The 21,613-nt window shown below is 43.4% G+C and overlaps 1 protein-coding gene across 20 annotated transcripts in view; it reads left to right on the top strand.

Annotated features, from left to right (window-relative positions):
- Positions 1 to 21,613, top strand: part of DMD (dystrophin) — a 2,379,610-nt gene that overhangs the window by 2,321,653 nt on the left and 36,344 nt on the right. For all 20 annotated transcript variants that reach the window (XM_045050793.1, XM_045050788.1, XM_045050791.1 and 17 more), the window contains one exon: positions 2,036 to 2,194. In XM_045050793.1, the coding sequence (XP_044906728.1) occupies positions 2,036 to 2,194 (159 nt within the window). The remainder of the gene's footprint in view (positions 1 to 2,035; positions 2,195 to 21,613) is intronic.

The following is a 21,613-nucleotide window of genomic DNA, read 5'->3' as shown; positions in this document are numbered from 1 at the left end:
GTCAAGGACGAGCACACAGCTATGGCAGGGAAACAGAGGCTTCATTACCGAGTAAGGGAAGTGTTCACAATGAGGAACACACAGAAATAGTGCGTGAATCAAGGGCCTGAGGTGGAGGGAGCTGACGAAGAAGCTAATCTGAAGGAAAAGATAAGGACCTGCGAACTGAAGGGATACTTGAGAGAGAGAGAGAGAGAGAAAAAAAAAATCTAGTCAAAGCACAGTGATGCCTTTGGTAAGTTACAGAGGTCTCGCCACTTGGTCATGGAGAATCTAGACAAAGGGAAGGATGAGGGGTCAGTCTACTCTGTCGGTGTGGCACCTCCCGGTCACACTCAGATGAGGCAAGGGCCTTTACGAGGATTAGGCTGAGGGAAATCGTACCCGAGTGGCATTTATACGTAATTGGTTATTGAAGACGTGAGAACAAGTCATCCGGTAGATAAAGGCGATCCCTTTCAAAGGTGAGTGGTGAATCAAGTCGACAGTCAGTCATCTGTTTATGACTGAGTTACTTAAAACCAAACCCATCTTCTCCCCATTCGTAACTGTGGTATGTTCTCTTTCTCATCCATGGGGATAAGTATCAGTAGGATTACGATATGAGATCCACTGACAGGAAAACAGGTGGCCAAAGAATCAACCAGACGTAAACGGCCTGGATGGTTTGCTTCTTTGGGTCGCCGATTTTGAGATGAAATTAATTCAAGTTGTAGCCGCATCATAATGGCCGCCATTCAGCGGCTGCCTGAGAGAACAGTAAGAGAAACTTAATTGTAGCTCTGTTGTGATTAAACAGGGGACGTTCTAGCAATAAAATTCCAGAATTTGGGAAAAGGGATGGTAAGTTGGGTAGTGAAACATCCTTTTACAATTTTTAAATGAAATGTAGCTTTAGCTCCTTCTGAGGACATAAAATCCATTTTGACTCAGTGTTCGGTGATAAAATCCTGATGTTTTGGGGGCAGGTCTGGGGAGGTGGTTTGGTGCATTGGGTGACTTCACGTAAATGTTTGTTTTTAACACCCAGTAATTGTTTGTAGTCCACTTTTCACTTCTCAGCCCATTACCTGGCTTGACAGACCAAAATCATTTCGGGCAGGAGGATTTTTGCCTAAATACCTGAACTGTTTTTCAACTCAGAAGACGTAGGGGGATATTAACATATCATCCTGCTATCTAACCAGAAACAAAGGGCTTTAGCCTCTCGTTGAGAATAGAACCGAGGTTCTTACAACTTAGAGGCACACAGGCTTCCAAAGAGCTAGGAGCAATACGTTTGGAAAATGATTTCTCCCGTGTATTAAAGAGTTCTAGTTTTACGGAGACATTGCAGTTGCTTCCCCAAATTGTGAGCCTTTTGCTTCTTTGTTCCCGAGGATCAGTCCTTAAAAGCTGTTCCAAAGAATAAGTCGTTCAGGGTTCTTTGAATTAATCATCCTAATGGCTTTTTTTCCCTTCGAATTTTTGTTTTTCTATTTGAACAATAATTGAGTGAAACCATCATTTGTCTACAGGTTCGTTATTGTTACCGTCTTGCCTCCATGGCTTTTTAAGTTCAAACCGACTTACCAAAGCAACCCTTTTTGGTTACTTTGTCTTCCCCTTAAGACCGTATTTATGATGGTAAAGGCTGCATTTTTTTCCCTGGTCATTATCAACAATAGCATGGGTCAGTGAACAGGTTTTCTTGACAGGCTTCAGTGATGGAGCCATTGTTCTGTCTTTTAATATTTGTTAACTATTGGTTGAGTGGTCAACGCAGAGTCCCAGTGTGTCCGTAACCCTGCCGTTCCTTTACCCATGTAAATAGGCCACATTCACTGGAAAATTTGAGTAAGCAGTGCTTTGAATTCTCACCAGTAAGACGGTAGATCACAGCCTCAAAAGTATGCAAGTGTCTTAAGAAACAGGAAGAAGGGTCTAATTACTTGTTAAGAGCAAATGTTTCTATTTTTAAGTACACACCCGAGTCCCTGACCCCCAGAACAAAATAAGAGGGGAAAAAACCAAAACCTTTGATTTTATTTTCCAGAGATGATGAACATTTGTTAATCCAGCATTACTGCCAAAGTTTGAACCAGGACTCCCCCCTGAGCCAGCCTCGTAGTCCTGCCCAGATCTTGATTTCCTTAGAGAGTGAGGAAAGAGGGGAGCTAGAGAGAATCCTAGCAGATCTTGAGGAAGAAAACAGGTGAGTTTTCTTTCTAGCTTTGTCATTGGTATGCAGAGCGCATACACGTGCACACGTAGAAAAGCGCCAGGAGTCTTCACTTAGAGTCATTCTGTGTCTAATTGTTTTCTGCGATAATCTGTTGAGCTCCGTTTACAGATGCTCTCTCTCTATGAATGCAATAGTATAATTAAGAAGTCCTAATTGAGGGCTGAAAGGAATTAATGCTAATGGTGGTGTTTGATTTGTTGCATGTGTTTCAGAGGCTTTGATTTTATATTTGAGCCTAGAATTTAAGAGCAAAGCAAGTCATTCAATTTCACGATTATACGACGGGTACGTGGATTTGGCCATATTATTTACGCCACAGCGTTCAAGAAAGTAGGCTCGTTGGCTTTGCCTCATTTGCGACCGAATTCACTCATCTGATTTTTCATCATCGGCCACAGAAATCACGTATGCTCACCACCAGAGCAGATTAGTGAGACAATTCCGGTTGTCAGCATCATCTGCAAAAGGTGTTCCCAGAAGAAAGGAAACTGTGTAGAAATTAAAAGGCTAAAGAAAATTCACCCTGTCTGCAGGGAGGACAAAGATGTAAAACTCTGGGATTCTGTGTGGTGTCAGGATAATAGAAATCATTGGACTTTCACTTTGCTGTTAGATTTATTATCTCACAGATCTCTTGGTCAAGAAAGGCTTTTACATATGATCACTTCTAACTCCCTGTGCCTTCTTTAGACAAATGCCACCAGGCAAGTCTTTAAAGGAGCAATTGCTCAAATTTGTGGGACTTGAGTACTTTCATCTCTGTGATTTAGCCCAAGGCTCCAAAACCTGTGAATCTAGACAGCTTGGTATGTCTGCGAACCGGTGCCCTCGGGGAGTAGTGTCACCTCAAGATGAAAAAGCAAACTGCCATTCATCCATTGCTTTCTGCCGCCACTGCCCACCTTCTAGCTCTTAAAACCCCCGACCTGTGGCCACGCTCCTTATCCGGTGGGCTTCCCCTCACTGCCTCTCTCACCCCTCCAATAATATATCCCCCATACGGACTCGCATTGTGTATCTTTCCAGGACCATCATGGCGTTCATTGTTTGTTGGATTTCTGCATCTAGGAAGACAAAAAGCCGGCTTTTCGGCTGGGCCTTGAAAACCTTCCAGAATTTTCTCTTCCTTTTACAACATTATCTTCCTTTCTACCTGTGTTCCGGCCACACTGCTCTAGCAACCGTTTCCGAGTACATCCTGCCCTCATCCACTTTCTGGGTCACGCGCAAGCTCCCTCCCATATCTGATGAAGGAGTCCTACCCATGTTCCGTGACCTTCCTCAAAATAATCTCCAGGGAGCCCTGTTAGAGCCCTGCATTTGGAAGTAATAGATCTTTTGCCTGTATTCTCCGAATATTGTGAATCTTTCTCTGAGAACTCCCTGATGGTTTGCCTCTTTATCAGTGATGCCCCGTGTGGCGCCCTCCCCCCAACCCGAATAAGACGGGGAGTGCCTTTGGGCCAAGGACTGGGTCTTAATCCTCTTAGTGGTCCCCTGCAGTACCTAGCATGGTTTGAAGACTCAGGGGGTAATCCTGGAATGTTCGGTAAAAACCTAACTTTAAGAATACAGCAAGGATGTCACACGAGTGCCATCCAGGAGGTAATACTGAACGTTTTGTTGGTTTTCATGGTAACCTTATTTTTGGTCTCCTTTGGCACTGAACTGGCACTGAAGAGTATCCTGATGAGTATCCCTGTGTGTTAAACCTGCAGTTATTTCAGGGGTCAAAGTCAAATTAGAAAAAGTTGGAATTGGCATTGTAAGTAGCATTTGACGCAACCCAGGAGTAAAAATCGTTTTGTACCATAAGATTATTGGCACTGCGCAATAGATCTGTCTGTGTCATCGGGCAAGAGTCTGGTCTTGTTTGTTGTTAGCACGCTTTGCTTCCGCACCATGACAGCCAGGGTAAAGACTAGTGATAAATGTCATTTGCATATCGTTTCATCATTTCCGGAGTGCTTGACTGTATTTTGGGCCATTTAATCTTCCTTAAAGCTGTGTAAAGAACTTAGATGGGAAAATGCTGGTTCACAGAGGTTCAAATGGATTGACCCAAATTTCACACTCAGCCAGTGGCAGAACCAACCTCAGGCCCAGATTTTCTGACTCAAAAATAGCCAAGTGCCCCTTGGACCAGCGAACAAAAAAGAGTCATTCTCTGTAAATAGAATTTGTATAGAATTGTCACATATTCCCTGGAATGGACCTTGACGTGAGACCGTATTATTTTTTTTTTTATTTTTTTAATGCTTATTTTTGAGAGAGAGAGAGAGAGACAGAGCATGAGAATGGGAGGGGCAGAGAGAGAGAGGGAGATACAGAATCTGAAACAGGCTCCAAGCTCCGAGTTAGCACAGAGCCCGACATGGGGCTCGAACTCATGAACCAGGAGATCGTGACGTGAGCCGAAGTCGGACACTTAACTGACTGCGCCACCCAGGTGCCCCTGGAATTTTTTAAGTTCACTTTTTTATTTTTGAGAGAGAACGCACACACGCGCACGCACACGCACACACACACACACACACACACACACACAAGCATGAGTGGGGAGGGGTACAGAGAGAGGGAGACAGAATGTGAGGCAGGCTCCAGGCTCTGAGCCATCAGCACAGAGACTAACGTGGGGCTCAGACCCTCGGACCACGAGTTCATGACCTGAGCTGAAGTTGGATGTTTGACCGAGCCATCCAGGCGCCTTGAGACAGTATTATTAAGGACTAGATAGACATGAGTAAACCAGTTTGTGTACTTGTGGTACAGGGATCACTACTTTCTCCTGAAAAATATCCAAGATCGTTCTACAAGAACGGGATGGTTTATTCCGTGAAAGAAAGAAATTACACCAGGGCTCCTAAAGCCACCAAATGAAGAATCTGATGTTGATGGAAGTCTTACTGTAAGTTCTCTTGACCTTCAGGTAAAGGTCATCAGGGTGAGTTTCTTTCTTTCTCTCTCCACTTTGTCCCATTTGCACGTCCTGCCACATTCCAAAGAAATGTCTCTGCAGAGTGAAAGGTACGCTGTCTCCTGAAAGGACACTCTCTGGGCCATACGATCAGACAAATACAAGCGTACTTGGAGAGAAAGCGGGAATGGAAATTTAAAATTGAGGTTGTCCCATGTCCTTTGGATGTATGTTTATTACCGTATCTGTGTATTTTGCGTTCGTTTGTTCTAACCTTAGGACTAATCTCCAAATAAGTTAGCAAAGGAAAGGGGCTCGGAGATCACCAATTCCGATGAGATACGGTATGGAATTCTGTTGTTTTTCATGACACCTGCCCCCATGCCCCTTGGAAAAGAGAGAATGCCTAATTTAGAAGTGTCTCCAGGGTGTCTTATCTCTGCCTTTAGGATTCCGTTTCTCTTAGTTGGCACACAAAGCATTCAATAAATATTTGTTGAATGAATGAAATGAAGCTGAATTTAAGTGCGGCCCTCACACATGAACTTTTGACTAAAATTATTTTTAAAGCCGAATTTTGTAGAGGAATGCCTTTTAAAAGCTGTTCTTCTTGCTTTTCAGAGTCTTTCTTTTCCCAGGTTCCTTGATTAGCACCAACTGTTGCTTTCTCATTAATTGAGAATCTTAAGCATTCGTTTGCCAAATCCTAGGCCGTGTACGTCTCTCCCATTCTCTTGATCGTTGGTTCATACCACAAATGTAAAGTGAGAGCCCTGAGCAGAAGCTAAATGTGACTCTGAATTTTCTTGATAGCATCTCCTAAAGTTGGATGACTAGCGGCTTTACACAGTCTTGAATGTTTCCCTTCTGCAAAATGTCTTGTGCTCATTCTGCAGATCATGCAGACTGTCATTTGAGTGAGATCAGTCGGACATGAGAATTTTATCCATTGTGTGTCCTCAGCATTGCAGTCTCAGAGTTCGCTTTTTTACTGCAGAGACTCAAAAGTCTGCGGTCTCCTGACGGAAATCCACAGTGTCAAATTGCAGTGTATTTTTCTCTGCACCGTCCAAATGAAGTCAGACCTGCTCTGAAATTTTAGGTGTGACCCTAGCAATGAAAAGGTAGCCTTTATGAAAGACCCAAACTCATTGTCATCCTGCTGCCTGCCTAGCAAAGCGATTAGATTGTCCCCAAGGCTAGAAGGAGAGTAAATACTAACTAACCTGATTCACTGTGAAGTCTGAAGTTAATTACAGTTGTCAGGAGATGTTATATGACAGCAGGGAGCCCTGTGGATTCCTGGTATCTACTCGGTGCCTTTCGTAGGTCTTGTTTTGGGGCAAACAAGACAGTGTGCAGTCTCAGTTTGAGTTTCCCTTGCCCCTTTTCACTGCTCCAGTGATAACGCCAGCTTACTAATGTTACATTCACGAGGATTCTAGACTGGCTACTTACAGCACAGAGTTGAACTGGCTGGAAATCACGATCCTGTTGCTTTACCCTGTAAATCAGGGACGACTTGGGGCCCGGGCTGGCCTAGTCTCCGCAGTCTACTCCACGCGACTTCAGTAGGGCTTTGATGGTAAGAGTCCCCAGTGATGGTAGGCACACAGGCAAGACGACAGGACGCTGAGGGGGATCAGGAGTGGCCTTGCCAGCAGAAGGAGGAGCAGAGGGGGTCAAGGTGAGGAAGAGCAGGGAATGTTCGGGAAACTGCAAACAGTGGTGTCACTTTTGTGATGAGGCAAGAAACGGGAGACGATGAGGCCTCACGAGTGGGCAGGGCCAGGCCGGGAAGGGCATGATGCCACCTCACCTAGGACTGGGAGCCACTCGGGCATCAGCCAGGCGTGGTGCTTTTAGATTTATGCTTACATCCATCACTCGGGCAGCTGTGTGGAGGGTGACCTTGAAAAGAACTCTACTGGAAACAGTAACTCAAATCGGGAGGTAGCATGGAAACCCACAACAGAGATCAGTGAAGCCTCAAGAAAGAGAAATGGGGCAGACAGGCTGAATTTGAGTGGTATTTCTGGGCAGGGGCAGAGCTGCTGTTCGAGGGATCTGGGGACGGAAGGGACAAGCCCCAGTTCTAGAGGGCGCCTGGCAAGATGATGGTCGTTTGCAGCTGGGACTGACGATCCAGGGGGAGGACAAGTGGGCCCCTTTAAATTATCTATTTTTTAAAATTTTTGTAATGTTTATTTTTGAGAGGGAGAGTGTCCATGGGGGAGGGGCAGAGAGAGAGAGAGAGGTGGAGGATCTGAAGCAGGCTCTGAGCATCAGCACAGAGCCTGGTGCAGGGCTCAAACTCACAAACTGTGAGATCATGACCTGAGCCGAAGTCAGACGCTTAGCCGACTGAGCCACCCAGGTGCCCCATTAGCTATATTTTTAAAATAAATACAAGTTGGTAGTATTGACACTATTTATAGACGTCCTTCCTCAAGGGTCAAGTGGCTGGAAGACAGGGAATGGGGTGTGGGAGGGCTTGAGTTAAAGGGCTGGTGACACATCCACGGGTTAATGTCTGACAGTCAGAAATGCAACTGTGAAGCTTCCAGAGATACTAGATCTAGGAGTCACCAGCTCCCAAGTAGCACTTGAAACCACAAGAGTGAACTTTGCCTACCCAGTGTGGTGGAAGGACGACTCTGGGCTTGGTAGAACTCTGGAAGATTTGAACGTGAAGATGTCTGTGTAATTACCTTTTGAAAAATAGGTAATCACGCACATGAAACGAAATCCAAATAGTTCAGACATGCATACAGAGAAGAATGAGTCTTTCTCCAACTTTATCCCCTGGCTGTCATGTTCCCAGCTCCAAAGGTGTTCGTTTCTTGAGTTCTTAGGTATCCTTATAGCTACTCTCTACACATGCAATTGTTTGCCAATATATTGGTGGTCGTTGGGATTATTTCATACAGTAATACCATGGAGGGGTCACCTCGGTCTTCTTCTCTTTTTTACTTAACAGTCCCTAGTAACTTGTACACGCTGGAAGAATTTGCCAGAAGAAGAGGGGAGGAGAACTTGGGAATGATGGAGCGAGAGTGGTTATGGGCACAGGAGGAGGTGTGGGTTTGAATGGGAGAAGGGCCACCTTTGAAGACCATGTGGGCGACGAATATTAGGGTATGGAGCCGGGGTGGGGAGGAGAATGGAATGAGTGTTCAGCGTTCAGTAGACATCATGGGTCATTAGCGGAGACTGATTCTCATAGCTGGCCTGGACATTTTTGTGAAAAGTTGGATTGGGGGAAAAGAGTAGCAGTATCCAAGGAATTGCATGGAACTAGGCTTTCGGGTCGCTTGGCAACATGCACCCCCAAAACAAAGGCCTGCAGAGCTTGATTAGATAAAGGGAGTGAGTTTTCCCTCATCAGTCGGACAACCAAGGTCAGTTCCGGTGAGGAAAGCCACCATGTGAAGAAAAGCTGAAGGGCGTACCCATAGCCTTAATAAGCTATGCCGGAGTCAACCGACGTAGCTCTACTTGGGCAGGGAATACTGGCACAGGGGGTGCCGTCACCACGATTCAGAGGCTCGGTTTCTAACTAACCAGTCCGGTGAACTCAACTTCCTTCAGTCTGTCCTGAGTTCATCAAAACAAAGCCCAAGGGGACCAGTTCATCCTAACCGATTCATGGAAGGGGATGGATAACCCCGAAGGACAACTTATTTCTCCCTTGTTCCTAATTCTCTTTTTAACTGTCTAGCTGTACAACATGTGTTACTGGTGCCTTAAACCTCTTCGGGGGGACACCATCGCATTTATGTACAAACACTTAATCTATTTAAAGGGGGAAGAGATGTTCAGAGACTGAACATAGGTCGCCTATCTCACAATCACTTATCTTAGAGATCAGGGTCAAAGTCACTCAGTCGCCTGGTGAGCTTAGGTTCTTGGCGTAAGAAACGGGATGGTCATGAAGGACTCGAGGAAAAACCAAGTACCCTTCTGGTGATAGGAATATTCAGGAATTACAGGTACAGCTGCCCTCTCCCTCGAACAGGCTGGATGAAAGGTAAAGCTCTTAGGATCCAGTTTGCCTTTTCAGATCCCTCAGCAACCCCCTCGTCCTCCTCTTGCCCCACGTTGCAGTGTCATCCTACTGCCCTAGAATTGATTGTGGTCATGACTTTCTTTAGCTGCTTTCCAGGCCTGAGGATAAAATTCCAATTCAGTTCAGCGGATAGGTAGTGAACGCTTAATGTGTGTTTCGCAAACTGCCAGGACTACAAAGATGAATAAGACGCGGTTCTTCCCTTCCTGGAGCTCAAAACTGAAGAAAAGGCATTAAAATACAAATAACTAATTGTAAACCGCTAATTCTGACGCGCATCGTGACCACTGCTCAGGGGGCACAGAGGTCAGTGATTAAGGCTGTCGGGAGGGATTGGAGAGACCTTCGAAACTGGAGTTGAAAATAAAGACCAAATCGGACTTCCCCAGGACTTTTCTACTTTTTGCTGGAAAGGTAGTGGAGACATGTCACTGAACAATGGCCAGGGTCTGAGCTCAGGATGTGGTGGTCAAGGGAAGAAGGGAGGAGGAATGGGAAGGTCACTGAATGAATGAGGCCACAAGGGAGATGGAAGAGACAGCAGTTGGGTGGTTTGGACATTTTAAATTGGGGAACAGGGAGGTATGATCATTCAGAAACAAGCAAAAGAACACAGTACACACAGGAAAAGCTACTGATGGACGAAGGTCAATGACTAGAGAAAAAGACCTGTGGCCTGGGCCTCCTGAGTTCTGTTTGTCCAAAGCGATTCAAGGGGCAATTTGCTATACTGATTTTATGTATTAGCTCTCCAAAAAGGATTGGAAAGAAACAAAAACAATAAGATTCCCACAGTCTAACTAGTAAATCATTGAACATAGAAGGGATAGTTAGTATAGTTGATACAACTGGGATTCAGATTTCATCCCAGTTTCCCCACAGTCCGTGGGATAAGAGGAAACATCATGATGTATCAATCTCTTATTGTTGGAAGAAAGAAGCATGCACCTTCCTAAGGAAACACCATCTTCCTTGGCTGTAAATAGGAACGACAGTAAAAACAGAGCTGTCGTTTAAGCGCCATATCCTTGCTAAGGACAGGGACTGTTCTAAGTACATGTGCAATCTTATTTAATCCTTACAATGACACTATGAAGGAGAAGGTGCTTCCCAAATAAAGACTCAGTGGCACCAAGAACAAAGGACACATCATAGAGCTAGCAAGGAATGGGGCTTGGATTTAAACTCGGGCGGTCCTGGACTATTTTTTTAAATTTTTTAAAAAATGTTTTGAGGAGGAGAGAGAGAGAGAGACAGAGTGTGAGTGGGGCAGAAGCAGAGAGAGAGGGAGATACAGAATCTGAGGCAGGCTGCAGGCTCTGAACTGTCAGCATGCAGCCTGATGCGGGGCTCGAACTCATGAACCGTGAGCTCATGACCTGAGCTGGGTTCGGATGCTCAATCGAGTGAGCCACCCAGGCGCCCCAGCAGTCCTGGACACTTAAACACTGTTGACCCTTGACGTAATCGCTGGCTAGTGTCCTTATCAATAACTTTTATAACAGAGGCTGAAAGAAATTTTTACGGGGTTGCTTCTAGTGCCTTTGATAATTGTGGAAAGCTTAACATTAAAGGCCAAAGAAATGATGACATTTCCCCGTGGAAGAAGGGCACTGTCGCCTAAAATGCTGTGTTTTGCAGAATACCTCTAAGATACTCTTTAAGAAGTGATTGCAGGGACAGATAAGCTCTGGAAACACTTGCCTTGGAAAGTCATGATTAATTCACCCTTGCCTTGAGGGGTCGAGAAGAAACAGGATCAGATTTGTTTAATCCAGTATTGACCCATCCTTGACCTCAGCCGAACCCGTCATCTCCTGCGGCACACAATTGGGGAAGAAATTCACATCTGTACTGGATGTGAAAACCAGGCAACGAAACAGTACATGTGGCTCTCCCCCGTGGTTGGTGAGAAGTCTACAGCCCTTGTCTTTTGGGGGCCATTGGAGGAAGTAGCTGTAAGAGGTGTCTGTGCAGACGAACCCTGGATGTATCTCACAGCGGTTATTTTTGATTTGCTCCAGTAGTGAAGTTGTATAAATGCAGACCCCAAAATGATTTAGTCTGGAAAATTCAAAGATAGGTATTAAATCCTCTCTCGTGGCCATAGGAGATTCTTTGTACTCTTTTCGTGGAATATCCCAGCGAGTAACCCTGGCTTTCCAATCAGACTAATTTAAATAAGAACTCCCACCATTTACTTGACAAAATTAATTTGATCCATGGAGTTCGTAGATGTTCTCATCTGATTGAATTCTCAAGGATGTCCACCAACGAGAGTCACTTCTACTTCTATCACAATTGCTGTTGAATTTTTTTTTTTTTTTTTTTTTGAGTAGTGAGATGCAAAGGCCCGTTGTTATCTGAGGCCGCTCCTGGTCTCTGAAATAGTCAAATGCGTATTACCAATTCACGGGAAGACGTTTCTTCTGTGACTTGTAACAGAGAAGCTGATGCAGTGTTCATTTCGACCACAGCTTAAGGGGTAAATGTAAAAGATAGGTCGCTGCTATGTGGCTCAGTGGAATGCTACTTGAGCAAGCTGGCTTTTTTTTCTGACACTGAAATGTTAGAGGGTAAATGGTCACGGTCACTATACCCACATCGTGTGGCTTAGGAAGTTCCAGTTCACGGACCCCGTGGCTGATGGAGACATGCAGGAGACTGTTGAAAAGACAGGTCTGAAGTTTGTAAGAGCAGTCTGGATTGAGGACCAGTGGGTCTGGGGGCGTGTGGGGTGGTGGCCTTGGAGGAGGCCTCGGGAGAGGTTAGGGGCCCTCTAGGGGAAAAGATGCATGGAAAGAAGATGAAGGATGTCCTGGCGTACTTGATTGTAATTGGGTATGCCCAGTTAGAAATGGGCTCCTGGCGTGTGCTACTGGCTAAGTGGATGGCTTCTGCAGCTAACTAAACATCCTTCTTCCTTCTTTCAAACCATCTTTATAATTAAAGTTGACTCTCTTTTTTGCATCTCTCAATTCTGGGTTGCTTACGGTACCCCCCTGACTGCTAACTTTCGGGCATAAATAAACCCCTATGATCCTTTCCCTATAATTTCCTAATAAATCAAAGTGATTTTTTTCAAAGATTGAAATAACCTGCAATTTGAGCTTTAGGGCTGAGCACAATTCCCAGTCAGTGGGCATTAGGGTAAGGCTTGTCACCATCCCACCAGAAGGTAAAAGGTGAGGGACAGTGTCTCATACATCTTTATCTCTGTGGTGCTGGGTGTACAAGTACGTGTTGGGTAAACGAAAGGATGAATACCCTTTGGAATATTCCTGTTCCAGGATGGGTTTGGGGGCGTCGATATTTGGCTGTCTTCCTTGTTTTTCTCCTCTCTGACGTTACTGCTCTTTCCCCGGACCTTTTATTATGCCTGTTTAGGTCGTTCTATCATTTTCCGTTAGAGTGAAAACAACTAAGTTGTGGAGGTTGACCCAGACTTGAGCATTTTCTGGGCTTATTTTTAGGCTCTTATTGAAATTCGTCCTTTAAAAGTATTGAGAAGTAGCTGCATAGCTAATTCTGCAGGCACGTATACACCATTTTTTTCTTTTACGTAATGGCTTAAACTTGATTCCTCCATAGTAGCAGAGGGCATTAGAAAATTATTCTGCACTGGGAAAATACCTTGTGTGCTATCAGAAGAGGATTTTGAATTTAGAACTTAATTTTTTTTTTTTTTATCTCAGTGAGGGAGAGGGAATCTTTAGCAGGCTCCGCACTCAGTACAGAGCCCAATGCAGGGGCTCGACCCTGTGACACTGGGGTCGAACGCCCAACTGACTGACCCACCCAGGCACCCCTAGAACTTAATTTTTTATAAGAGCTTTATTGAGATAAATTCCCATAACCATGCAATTCACCCAAACTGTATAATTCAGTCTTCAGTAGTATATTCACAGAGTTGTGCACCCATCAGCACACAATTTTAGAACAATCAAAAAGAAACCTCCACCCGTTTTTAGTCACTGTCCATTTCTCCCAAGACAGCCCTGCTCCGGCCCGAGACGGTCGCTACTTTATTTTCTGTGTCTATGGATATGCTCATTGTAAAGGTTTGATACAAATGGAGTCCTACAATATGTGGTCTTGTGTAAGTGGTTTCTTTCACGTAGCATATTTAGAGAGACATGTATGTGGTAGCATGTATTAGTGCTCAATTCTTTTTTATTACCGAATGATATTCCGTGATACAGATATGCCACCATTTTCTCATCATTCAGCAGGTGATGGACAGTTGGGTTGTTTCCACTCAGTGGCCATTATGGATAATGCTGCCAGGAACATTCGTGTACAAGGACTGGGCTGGCTTTACAGAAATGATTCTGTAGTTTCTGTCATTGTAACAGAGGAGGCCATAGGATCAGATATGGCAAGAGTATAGAGCAGTACGTGCCAGGGAGTGAAGAATAGGCCATCAAGATGAATTTACTAGGAGAATTTAAGGCTGAGTCTAACTACTCATGAGGGACTCAAGCTGGGACACACAAAGCTTAAAATTATGATTCTCCTAGCGACTGTTAGGGCTTTTTGCTGACCACAGACAATGAAAGTTTGATACTTTACTGTATTTGTCTGAAAATTGAAACATACTTCTCCCAACGGTAGTATTCCTGGGGACTAGATTCCTCACTTCTAAAACCTCTCCGATCCTAGTGTGCTTTTTGAATGGTGAAGAGTAGCCACTGTCATTTTTGTTCTGGGTTTTGTTGTCTGCCTTATTTCCAGGTATACAGTTAAGATTTTTGATGACTTTTTCTCTTCTTTTGTTGAAATTTTGATTAATGTATTTATTCTATAGACGATAGTGTGTTAGTCCCCGATCAGGCATTTGTGAAAAATAGGTCATTGAAGATAAACTAAAGCCAATGAATATTGTCAGGTTCTGTTAGAACTCAAGTAAGGTATCCCCTGATGTGTCAAGGGCATATCCCCAAAACAGAGTACATCTAGATACATTAACCCTGTAGACCTGGTCTGAACATTTTATGATCGGTGGCCATAGTTTGATGATTTTAAAGGAAATCTCTTCCTAGTGATTTTAGCTCAGTGATTTTATTTTGCCTAGGTGCTCAGCTGTGATACACTTGACTGTAGCACAGATGATGGAAAATACAAAAAAAAAAAAAAAAAAGGCCAAATTCTGGGGTTGGTGCAGTATTGACTGGGGGGCAGGGAGCTAGAAGTGATGTATAGAGAAGGAAGACAAATACTGAAGAATCCATTTGTAAGCACTGTATATGTTTATTTTCTGCCAAGCTTTAGTTGATAGCTTTCATTTCAGATAATTTATTTATTTTTTTTGGTAGGAAGCTTTCAGCCCACCAGATTTCTAAATCTGAAAAGTACAGAATGTAGAGAGAAAGAAGTAATAATAATGAACAGAAGGAACTGGCCATGGTTCTGAGCCATCTGCACATACGGAAAATGGGCCACATACCGGCTCATTAATGCCTAACCCTGATGAAACGGATCCTTAAGTCATTTGCCTAGAGAGTCAGCAAATGGCAGAGTCGAGTCGTGAATCAGGGTCTTTCTGATTCGAAAACCATGCGCTCAAACCATGTTCTTGTTTTTTAATGTTTATTCGTTTTGCGAGCGAGGGAGCGAGCGAGCGAGCGCCCAAGTGAGGGAGGGGCAGGGAGCCTGACAGGGGCTCAAACTCCTGAACCGTGAGCTCATGACCTGAGCCCAAACCAAGAGTTGGACGCTTAACCAAGTGAGCCACCCCTCAAACCATGTTCTAATTCCCTCCTCAGCCACGGATGGTAAAAGGCACCAAAAACGGCGATGTGTCAAAAACAACCTAATTTTCCTGTACATGCTTCAACATCTCTTTTAATGGAGCTATCACTGGAAGAAATGGTACATTATTGTAAGAGCCAAGTAAGGTGTAATAGACTTGCATAAGACCTTTATGCTGAGCAAATTTCAGTGGGAAAGGGGTTGGAATTAAGAGCTCTGAATACATGAAAGGATGACAGTGTTAAGAGAGAAGGATTAGAAATAAGAGCCTCGGGGGGTCCTGCCATTTTTCCTGTTTTTGCTTAAGACAGACCTAAAATAGGCCTACTTTCACTTCCCACCCTGTGAGCTGCTCCTTAATTAACACTGGTAATGCCAAGGTGCACTAATGTCTTTTGCTGTCTAGTTTAGGAGTATTTTTGACTGGGTGCTTGATAAGATTTTACAGTATAGCTTTAAATTTATCGTAATGGAAAAAGCTCTGTGCCGTTGCCCGTTTTTAAAATTCTTCAGCCTTGCAAAACTTGTCTTTCCCATTTTTTTTTTTTTAGAAACTGCCCATTTGCTAGATTTATAGTAGCTGTGATAATTCTATATGATATACTATATTCGCCTGGATCCAGATTGGTGGCTACGACTGAGCTGCTTTTTATAAAGTGTGAGGGTAAAGCTGGATTTCTGTGGGCCTCATCTTTTTAGATGCAGACCTTTGTCGCTGTTCCCTCTTGATGTAATAGACGCTGTATGTGCTCGTGCGTTGGTATACAGTTCAGTGTCTCTTACTGGTAAGAAATACCATTATGCAATTATGTCATTACACATGGCATGAAGTTCGATCTAAGGAGCAGATGACCCACCGTGAACTCAACACTTGAATTCTGTAAACTCACAGAGGTTGTTGTAATAATGTTCTTTATCCTGACTGGCATGTAGCTAGTTAGGATTGCTAGCGGGGCCAGGTGCTTTCATGTTCTCTGCAGGTAGATCTAAGGCCAGTTTGATTCTTTCGTCCATTAATTGCTTCGGAAGATTTTCCTAAGGTTATTTATTTTTAAGCCATCTGTACAGTCAGGGTGTGGCTCGAACTCATGACCTCAAGATCAAGAGTCGCAGTCTCTTACAACTGAGCCAGCCTGGTGCCCCATGCTTAAGAATGGACTTTGCTTTCGTGTGACCTTGTATTCTAGAGTACCATTCAGTGCTCGTAGAGCAGTGTCTCTGAAGTTCTAAAGAACATGAGCCAACATGTTCATTTGCTCATTTTCATATGTAACTGACGTTACCTCAGTCCTTTCACACTGTTCTATTTTTCACGAGTTCTTTTTAAATATGTTTATTTTTGTGTCTGACATAGTTAGAATTGTTGCACTGAAGCGTGATTGACATACAGTGTCGTGTTAGTTTCACACGTACAACATAGTGATTTCGAAATTCTATACAGCATGCGGTGCCCCCGATGCTAAGCTTACCAGTATTGACGATACTCCCAAACCCTATACTGTACTTTTCATCCACATGAGGTATTTTAGAACCGAAAGTTGATCCCTCTTAATCCCCTTCACCTCATTCGCCTCTCTACTTCTCCCCTCAGGCAGCCACTAGGTCTTGGGACTGATGAGTCTGTTCGGTTTGGGATTTGTTCCCATTGTGTTTTAGATTCCCCATATAAGTGAAATCCTATGCGTATTTGCCTTTCTCGGTCTGACTGACTTCACTAAGCATAATACTCTCTAGGTTCATCCGTGTTGTCACAAATAGCAAGATTGCTTTCCTTTGTTACGGTTAATGTTCCAGTGTTGATACACCACATCTTTATGTTTCTTTCAGTGGACTTGTGGGGTGTTTTTTGCTCTTGTAAACAATGCTGCTGCACACATGGGGGTGCATACATCTTTCTGAGTTAGTCTTTTCTTCAAATGCCCAGAAGTAGAATTCCTGGATGTTCTGTATGGTAGTACAATTGTGAATTTTTCGAGGAAACTCCATACCGTCTTCCACAGAGGCTGTACCAATTTACATTCCCACCAGGGGTGCACATGGGGTCCTTTTTCTCCCCCTCTGCGCCAACACTTGTTTCTTGGTGTTTTGATAATAGCCATTCTGACAAGCGTGAGGTCCTATCTCGCTGCAGTTCGGATTTGCATTTCCTTGATGATTGGTGATGTTAGACCTTATTTTCATGGGCCCATTGGCTATCTGTATGTCTTCTTCAGAAAAAGTGTATGCAAGGTCTTTGCCCCGGTTTTAATTGGATTATTTGGGGTTTTTTGGTGTTGAGTTGTAAGAGTTGTTTAAAACATGATGTGTATTAACCCCTTCTCTAATATATCATTTGCAAATATCTTTTCCCATTCAGTACGTTTTCTGGTTGGTTGGTTGGTTGGTTGGTGATGTCCTTTGCTGTGTAGAAGCTTTTCACTTTGATGTAGTTGCAGTTTATTTTTGCTTTTGTTTCCCTTTCCTGAGGAGACATATCCACAACAATGTGGCTAAGGCCAAAGTCCAACAGATTGTTGGCTGTGTTTTCCTTTAGATCTCACATTTAGGTCTTTAAGCCATCCTAAGTTCATGTTTATGTAGGGAGTAAGAAAATAGTCGGATTTCATTCTCTGGCAGGTAGCAGTCCAGTTTTCCCAGCACCATTTATTGAAGAAATGATCTTTCCCCGTTAGGTATTCCTGGATCGTTTGTCGTAGACTATTGACCATACAAGTGTGTGTTTATTCCCGGGCTCTCTGTTCTGTTCCAGGGATCTCGGTGTCCTTTTTCGTGCCGGTACAATACTATTTTGATTGCCCTAGCTTTGTAGTGTAACTTGAAATCTGGGATTCTGTTACCACCAGATTTGTCCTTCTTTCTCAAGATTGCTTTGGCTTTTCAGGATCTTTTGTGATTCCATAGAAATTTTGGGATTATGGGTTCTACTTCTGTGAAAAATATTATTGGTATTCTGATAGAGATTGCCTTGAATCTTGTAGATTGCTTTGAGTAGTATGGACGCTTTAACAATATTTTTCCAGTCCATGAACATGGACTATCTGTGCATCTGTCTGTGACCTCTTTCATCATAGTCTTAGAGGTTTCAGAGTACAAGCATTTCACCTCCTCGGTTAAATTTTATTCCTAGGTATTTTATTCTTTTTGATGCTGTTGCAAATGGGATTTTCTTACTTTCTGCTAGTCCGTTATTAGTCTATAGAAATGCAACATATTGCCGCATATTCCTTTCGTGTCCTGCAACTTTAGTGAATTCATTCATTACTTCTTGGAGTCTTTAGGGTTTTCCCTATATAGTATCATGTCCACTGTAAATAGTGACAGTTATATTTCTTCCTTCCAGTTTGGATGCCCTTTATTTCTTGTCAGATTGCTGTGGCCAGGACTTCCAGTAGTATGTTGAATAAAAGTGGTGAGAGGAGACATCCTTGTCTTGTTCCAGACATTAGAGGAAAAGCTCTAAAGTGTTCCCACAGTGACTATGATGTTAGCTGTGGGTTTGTCATATATGGCCTTTCTTATGTTGCAGTGTGTTCTCTCTAAGCCCACTTTGTTGAGAGGTTGTATCATGAATGGATGTTAAGGTTTGTCAAATGCTTTTGCTTCATCTATTGGAATAATCATAAGGCTTTTATCCTTCATTTTCATAATGTGGTGTATCGTTTGCTCAATTTTGTGGAAGATTTTTTCATCTGTGTTTATCAGGGATATTGGGCCTGTAATTTCCTTTTTCTTTGGAATTTTTTTTTTTTTTTTAACAACAGGTATTAGTTCTAATAAAGGGGCACCTGAGTGGCTCAGTCGGTTAAGCGTCTGACTTCGGCTCAGGTCATGATCTCAGGGTCCACGGGTTCAAGCCCCACGTTGGGCTCTGTGCTGACAGCTCAAAGCCTGGAGCCTGCTTCAGATTTTGTGTCTGCCCCTCCCCTGCTCGCACTCCGTCTCTCAAAAAAAAAAAAAAGAAACATTAAAAAAACTTTTTTTAATAAAAAAAAATGTTTAATATAAAATACCCGTGAGGCCGTCTGGTCCCAGACTTTTGTTTGTTGGGAGTTTTTTTGATTACTGATTCATTTTCAGTACTGCTGATCGACGTAGTCAAACTTTGTTTCTTCCTAAGTCAGTTTTGAGAGACTGTAGTTTTCCAGGAGCCTATCCATTCATTTGAGGTTGTCCAATTTATTGGTATGTAATTCTTTTTATTTCTGTCATGTTGGCTGTTCTTTATCCCCTTTCATTTCTGGTTTTATTTGTGTACTCTTTTTTCTTGATGAGTCTGGCTAAAGGTTTATAGCAATTTTGTTCAACGTTTCCAAGAACCAGCCCCTGGTTTCATTGATCTGTTCTGGTTTTTTCGTCTGTTTCATTCATGCCACTCTGATCTTTATTATTTCCTTCGCTCTACTAACTTTGGACTTTGTTGGGTATTGTTGGTTTTTCCTTTTCTAGTTCCTTCAGTTGTAGGTTCGTTTATTTGGGACTTTGCGTGTTTCTAGAAGTAGGCCTGTATCCCTGTACGTTTTCCTCTTAGAATTTCTCTTGCTGTGGCTCAAAGATTTTGAACCATTCTGTTCCCATTTTCATTTCTATGTATTTTTTTTTTCGTCTTTGAATTTTTGGTTGACCCATTCGTGGTTTACTTTCCACGTGTTTGTGTCTTTCCAGTATTTTTTTCTTGCAATTGATTTCTAGTTACGTACCCTTGTGGTCAGATTTCAGTCTTGTTAAACTTGTTGAGACTTGTTTTGTGGCCTAACACGTGATCTGTCTTGGAGAATGTTCCACGTGCACTGGAAGAGAAAATTTTTAATGTCAATTTGTATCTGGACACCCATGCTTGTCCACTGGATGACCTAAAATAATCAGATGCATCTACATAATTGTCGGCCGGAGGGATTTTTTTTTAAAGCTGTACGGAGAATAAGAACTTAATAATGGGAGCCTTCTTTTCAGGAGGACTGGCTGCCGGAAGAAATTCTGGTGACAAAAGCCATGTGCGGTGAATTTGAATTAGTGTTCTTTAGGGAGCTACCAGAGAACTATAACTTACCAGATAATCAAGAGCGTAAATAGATTCTCCCTGGAGTCGTCATCCGATTGCTGACATACATTCGTTTCTATTGAAATGACATCATAAATACATTCTAATGAGAGAATTGAGAGGGGTGAGATGTACAACTTCAAGAACACGATATACATTGCTAGCAGTCTATAAATTGACAGCCAGTATTTGTGGTTGAGCTTTAAAACAACTCCCCTTGGAACTGAGGTAAGTATTCTATTGGTCTTGTATGGGAACGATCTCCCCTACAATGTGTCCAAAAAACCTAGCGTTATGATGAACTTTAAAAGGCACTGGCACAGATACTCTTCAAGATCAGAAAATAAGTATTTCCCTGTTTTGCTCTTTCCTGTCGCAAAAATAGGCCCTAACGACGCCGCAACCCGGACTCCATGTGTTAGGAAAAGTTATCTCTTAATTCAACACGTCACACATCACTTTTTCAAATACTTGGTATTTTACGTGGTTTCTGGCCAAGGTCCCTCTTTTGAGCTCTTTTTGAACCTGTGGCCTGACAGCTTATCCTGCTTCAGAGTCTTAGGAGGAAAAACTAGTCCCTGGAAGTCAAGTTTGTGATTGAGCTTAATGGAAGATTTATGCGTGTCACCTGTGTGTTTAGGAGAAAGGCACTTGTTGGGCTCATTTAATCCTGTCCTGGTAAATTTCTGTTGGAATGAATACTGAGGGAACACTGATCCTACATCTATAAAATCAACATGTCCTGGGAGGCTGCTCATGCACACGACATTAGCCCTTGGTTTCAGCCACCTTCCCCTGCTTCTAGCGTTGATCCAGTGGTGGCTGACGGATGGAATGAAAAGAAGAAAACCCGCACGTACGGAGCAGCGTGTACAGATGACTAAGTGCACCTTCAGTTCCTGCTATAGTAACAGGAATTAAAACTCCCCTTAAAAGGTAGGGGCCCCGAGCCAGGCATTTAAAACCAGGGCTCCACAAACACACGTAGAGACGTGTACTTGGAGTGAACAAAGAACAGTTTGGACCGCCTCACTTACCTGCAGCCAGGGATGCAGCGTTATGCTCCAAGGGGAAGAGGCGGGGTTTGCAGTCGCCAAGGAGATCATCGCTACGCAGCCTTGAAACCAGGACCTGAACCCTGTCGGCCTGGTGACAAAGTGATCTATAAGTGCATTCGTATCAATCTATCAACTACCAATGGCAGGTCTAGCTCTAGACGGGAGGCCCTGAGTGGGCCCAGTCATAAAATTACCTGACAGAGCCACGTTCAGAAGGAGAAGGAATAGATAAGGACCAACTCTAGGGGCACCTGGGTGGCTCAGTTGGTTAAGCTGTGAAGCCTGACTCTTAATTTAGGCTCAGGTCGTGAGCTCGTGGTTCATGAGCCAGAGCCCCATGTCTAGCTCCCCATTGACAGTGCAGGGCCTGCTTGGGATTTGCTCCTTCTCTCTCTCAAAATAAATCCGTCAACTTAAAAAAATAAGACAAATTCTAGACTTTACCCCATCAGAGAAGATAAGGACATTAAAAGAAATGAGCAATCAAGAGAGACAGAATTCACCACCAGGCTCCAAAATACATCTAGTAGGCGCTTTCGAAGAACATGGAGGAAAT

Source organism: Felis catus, chromosome X (genome assembly GCF_018350175.1).
Source record: "Felis catus isolate Fca126 chromosome X, F.catus_Fca126_mat1.0, whole genome shotgun sequence".
Classification (NCBI taxonomy): domain Eukaryota; kingdom Metazoa; phylum Chordata; class Mammalia; order Carnivora; family Felidae; genus Felis; species Felis catus.
Note: the sequence above shows the minus strand (reverse complement) of the source record. Positions and strands in the feature narration are given on the sequence as shown.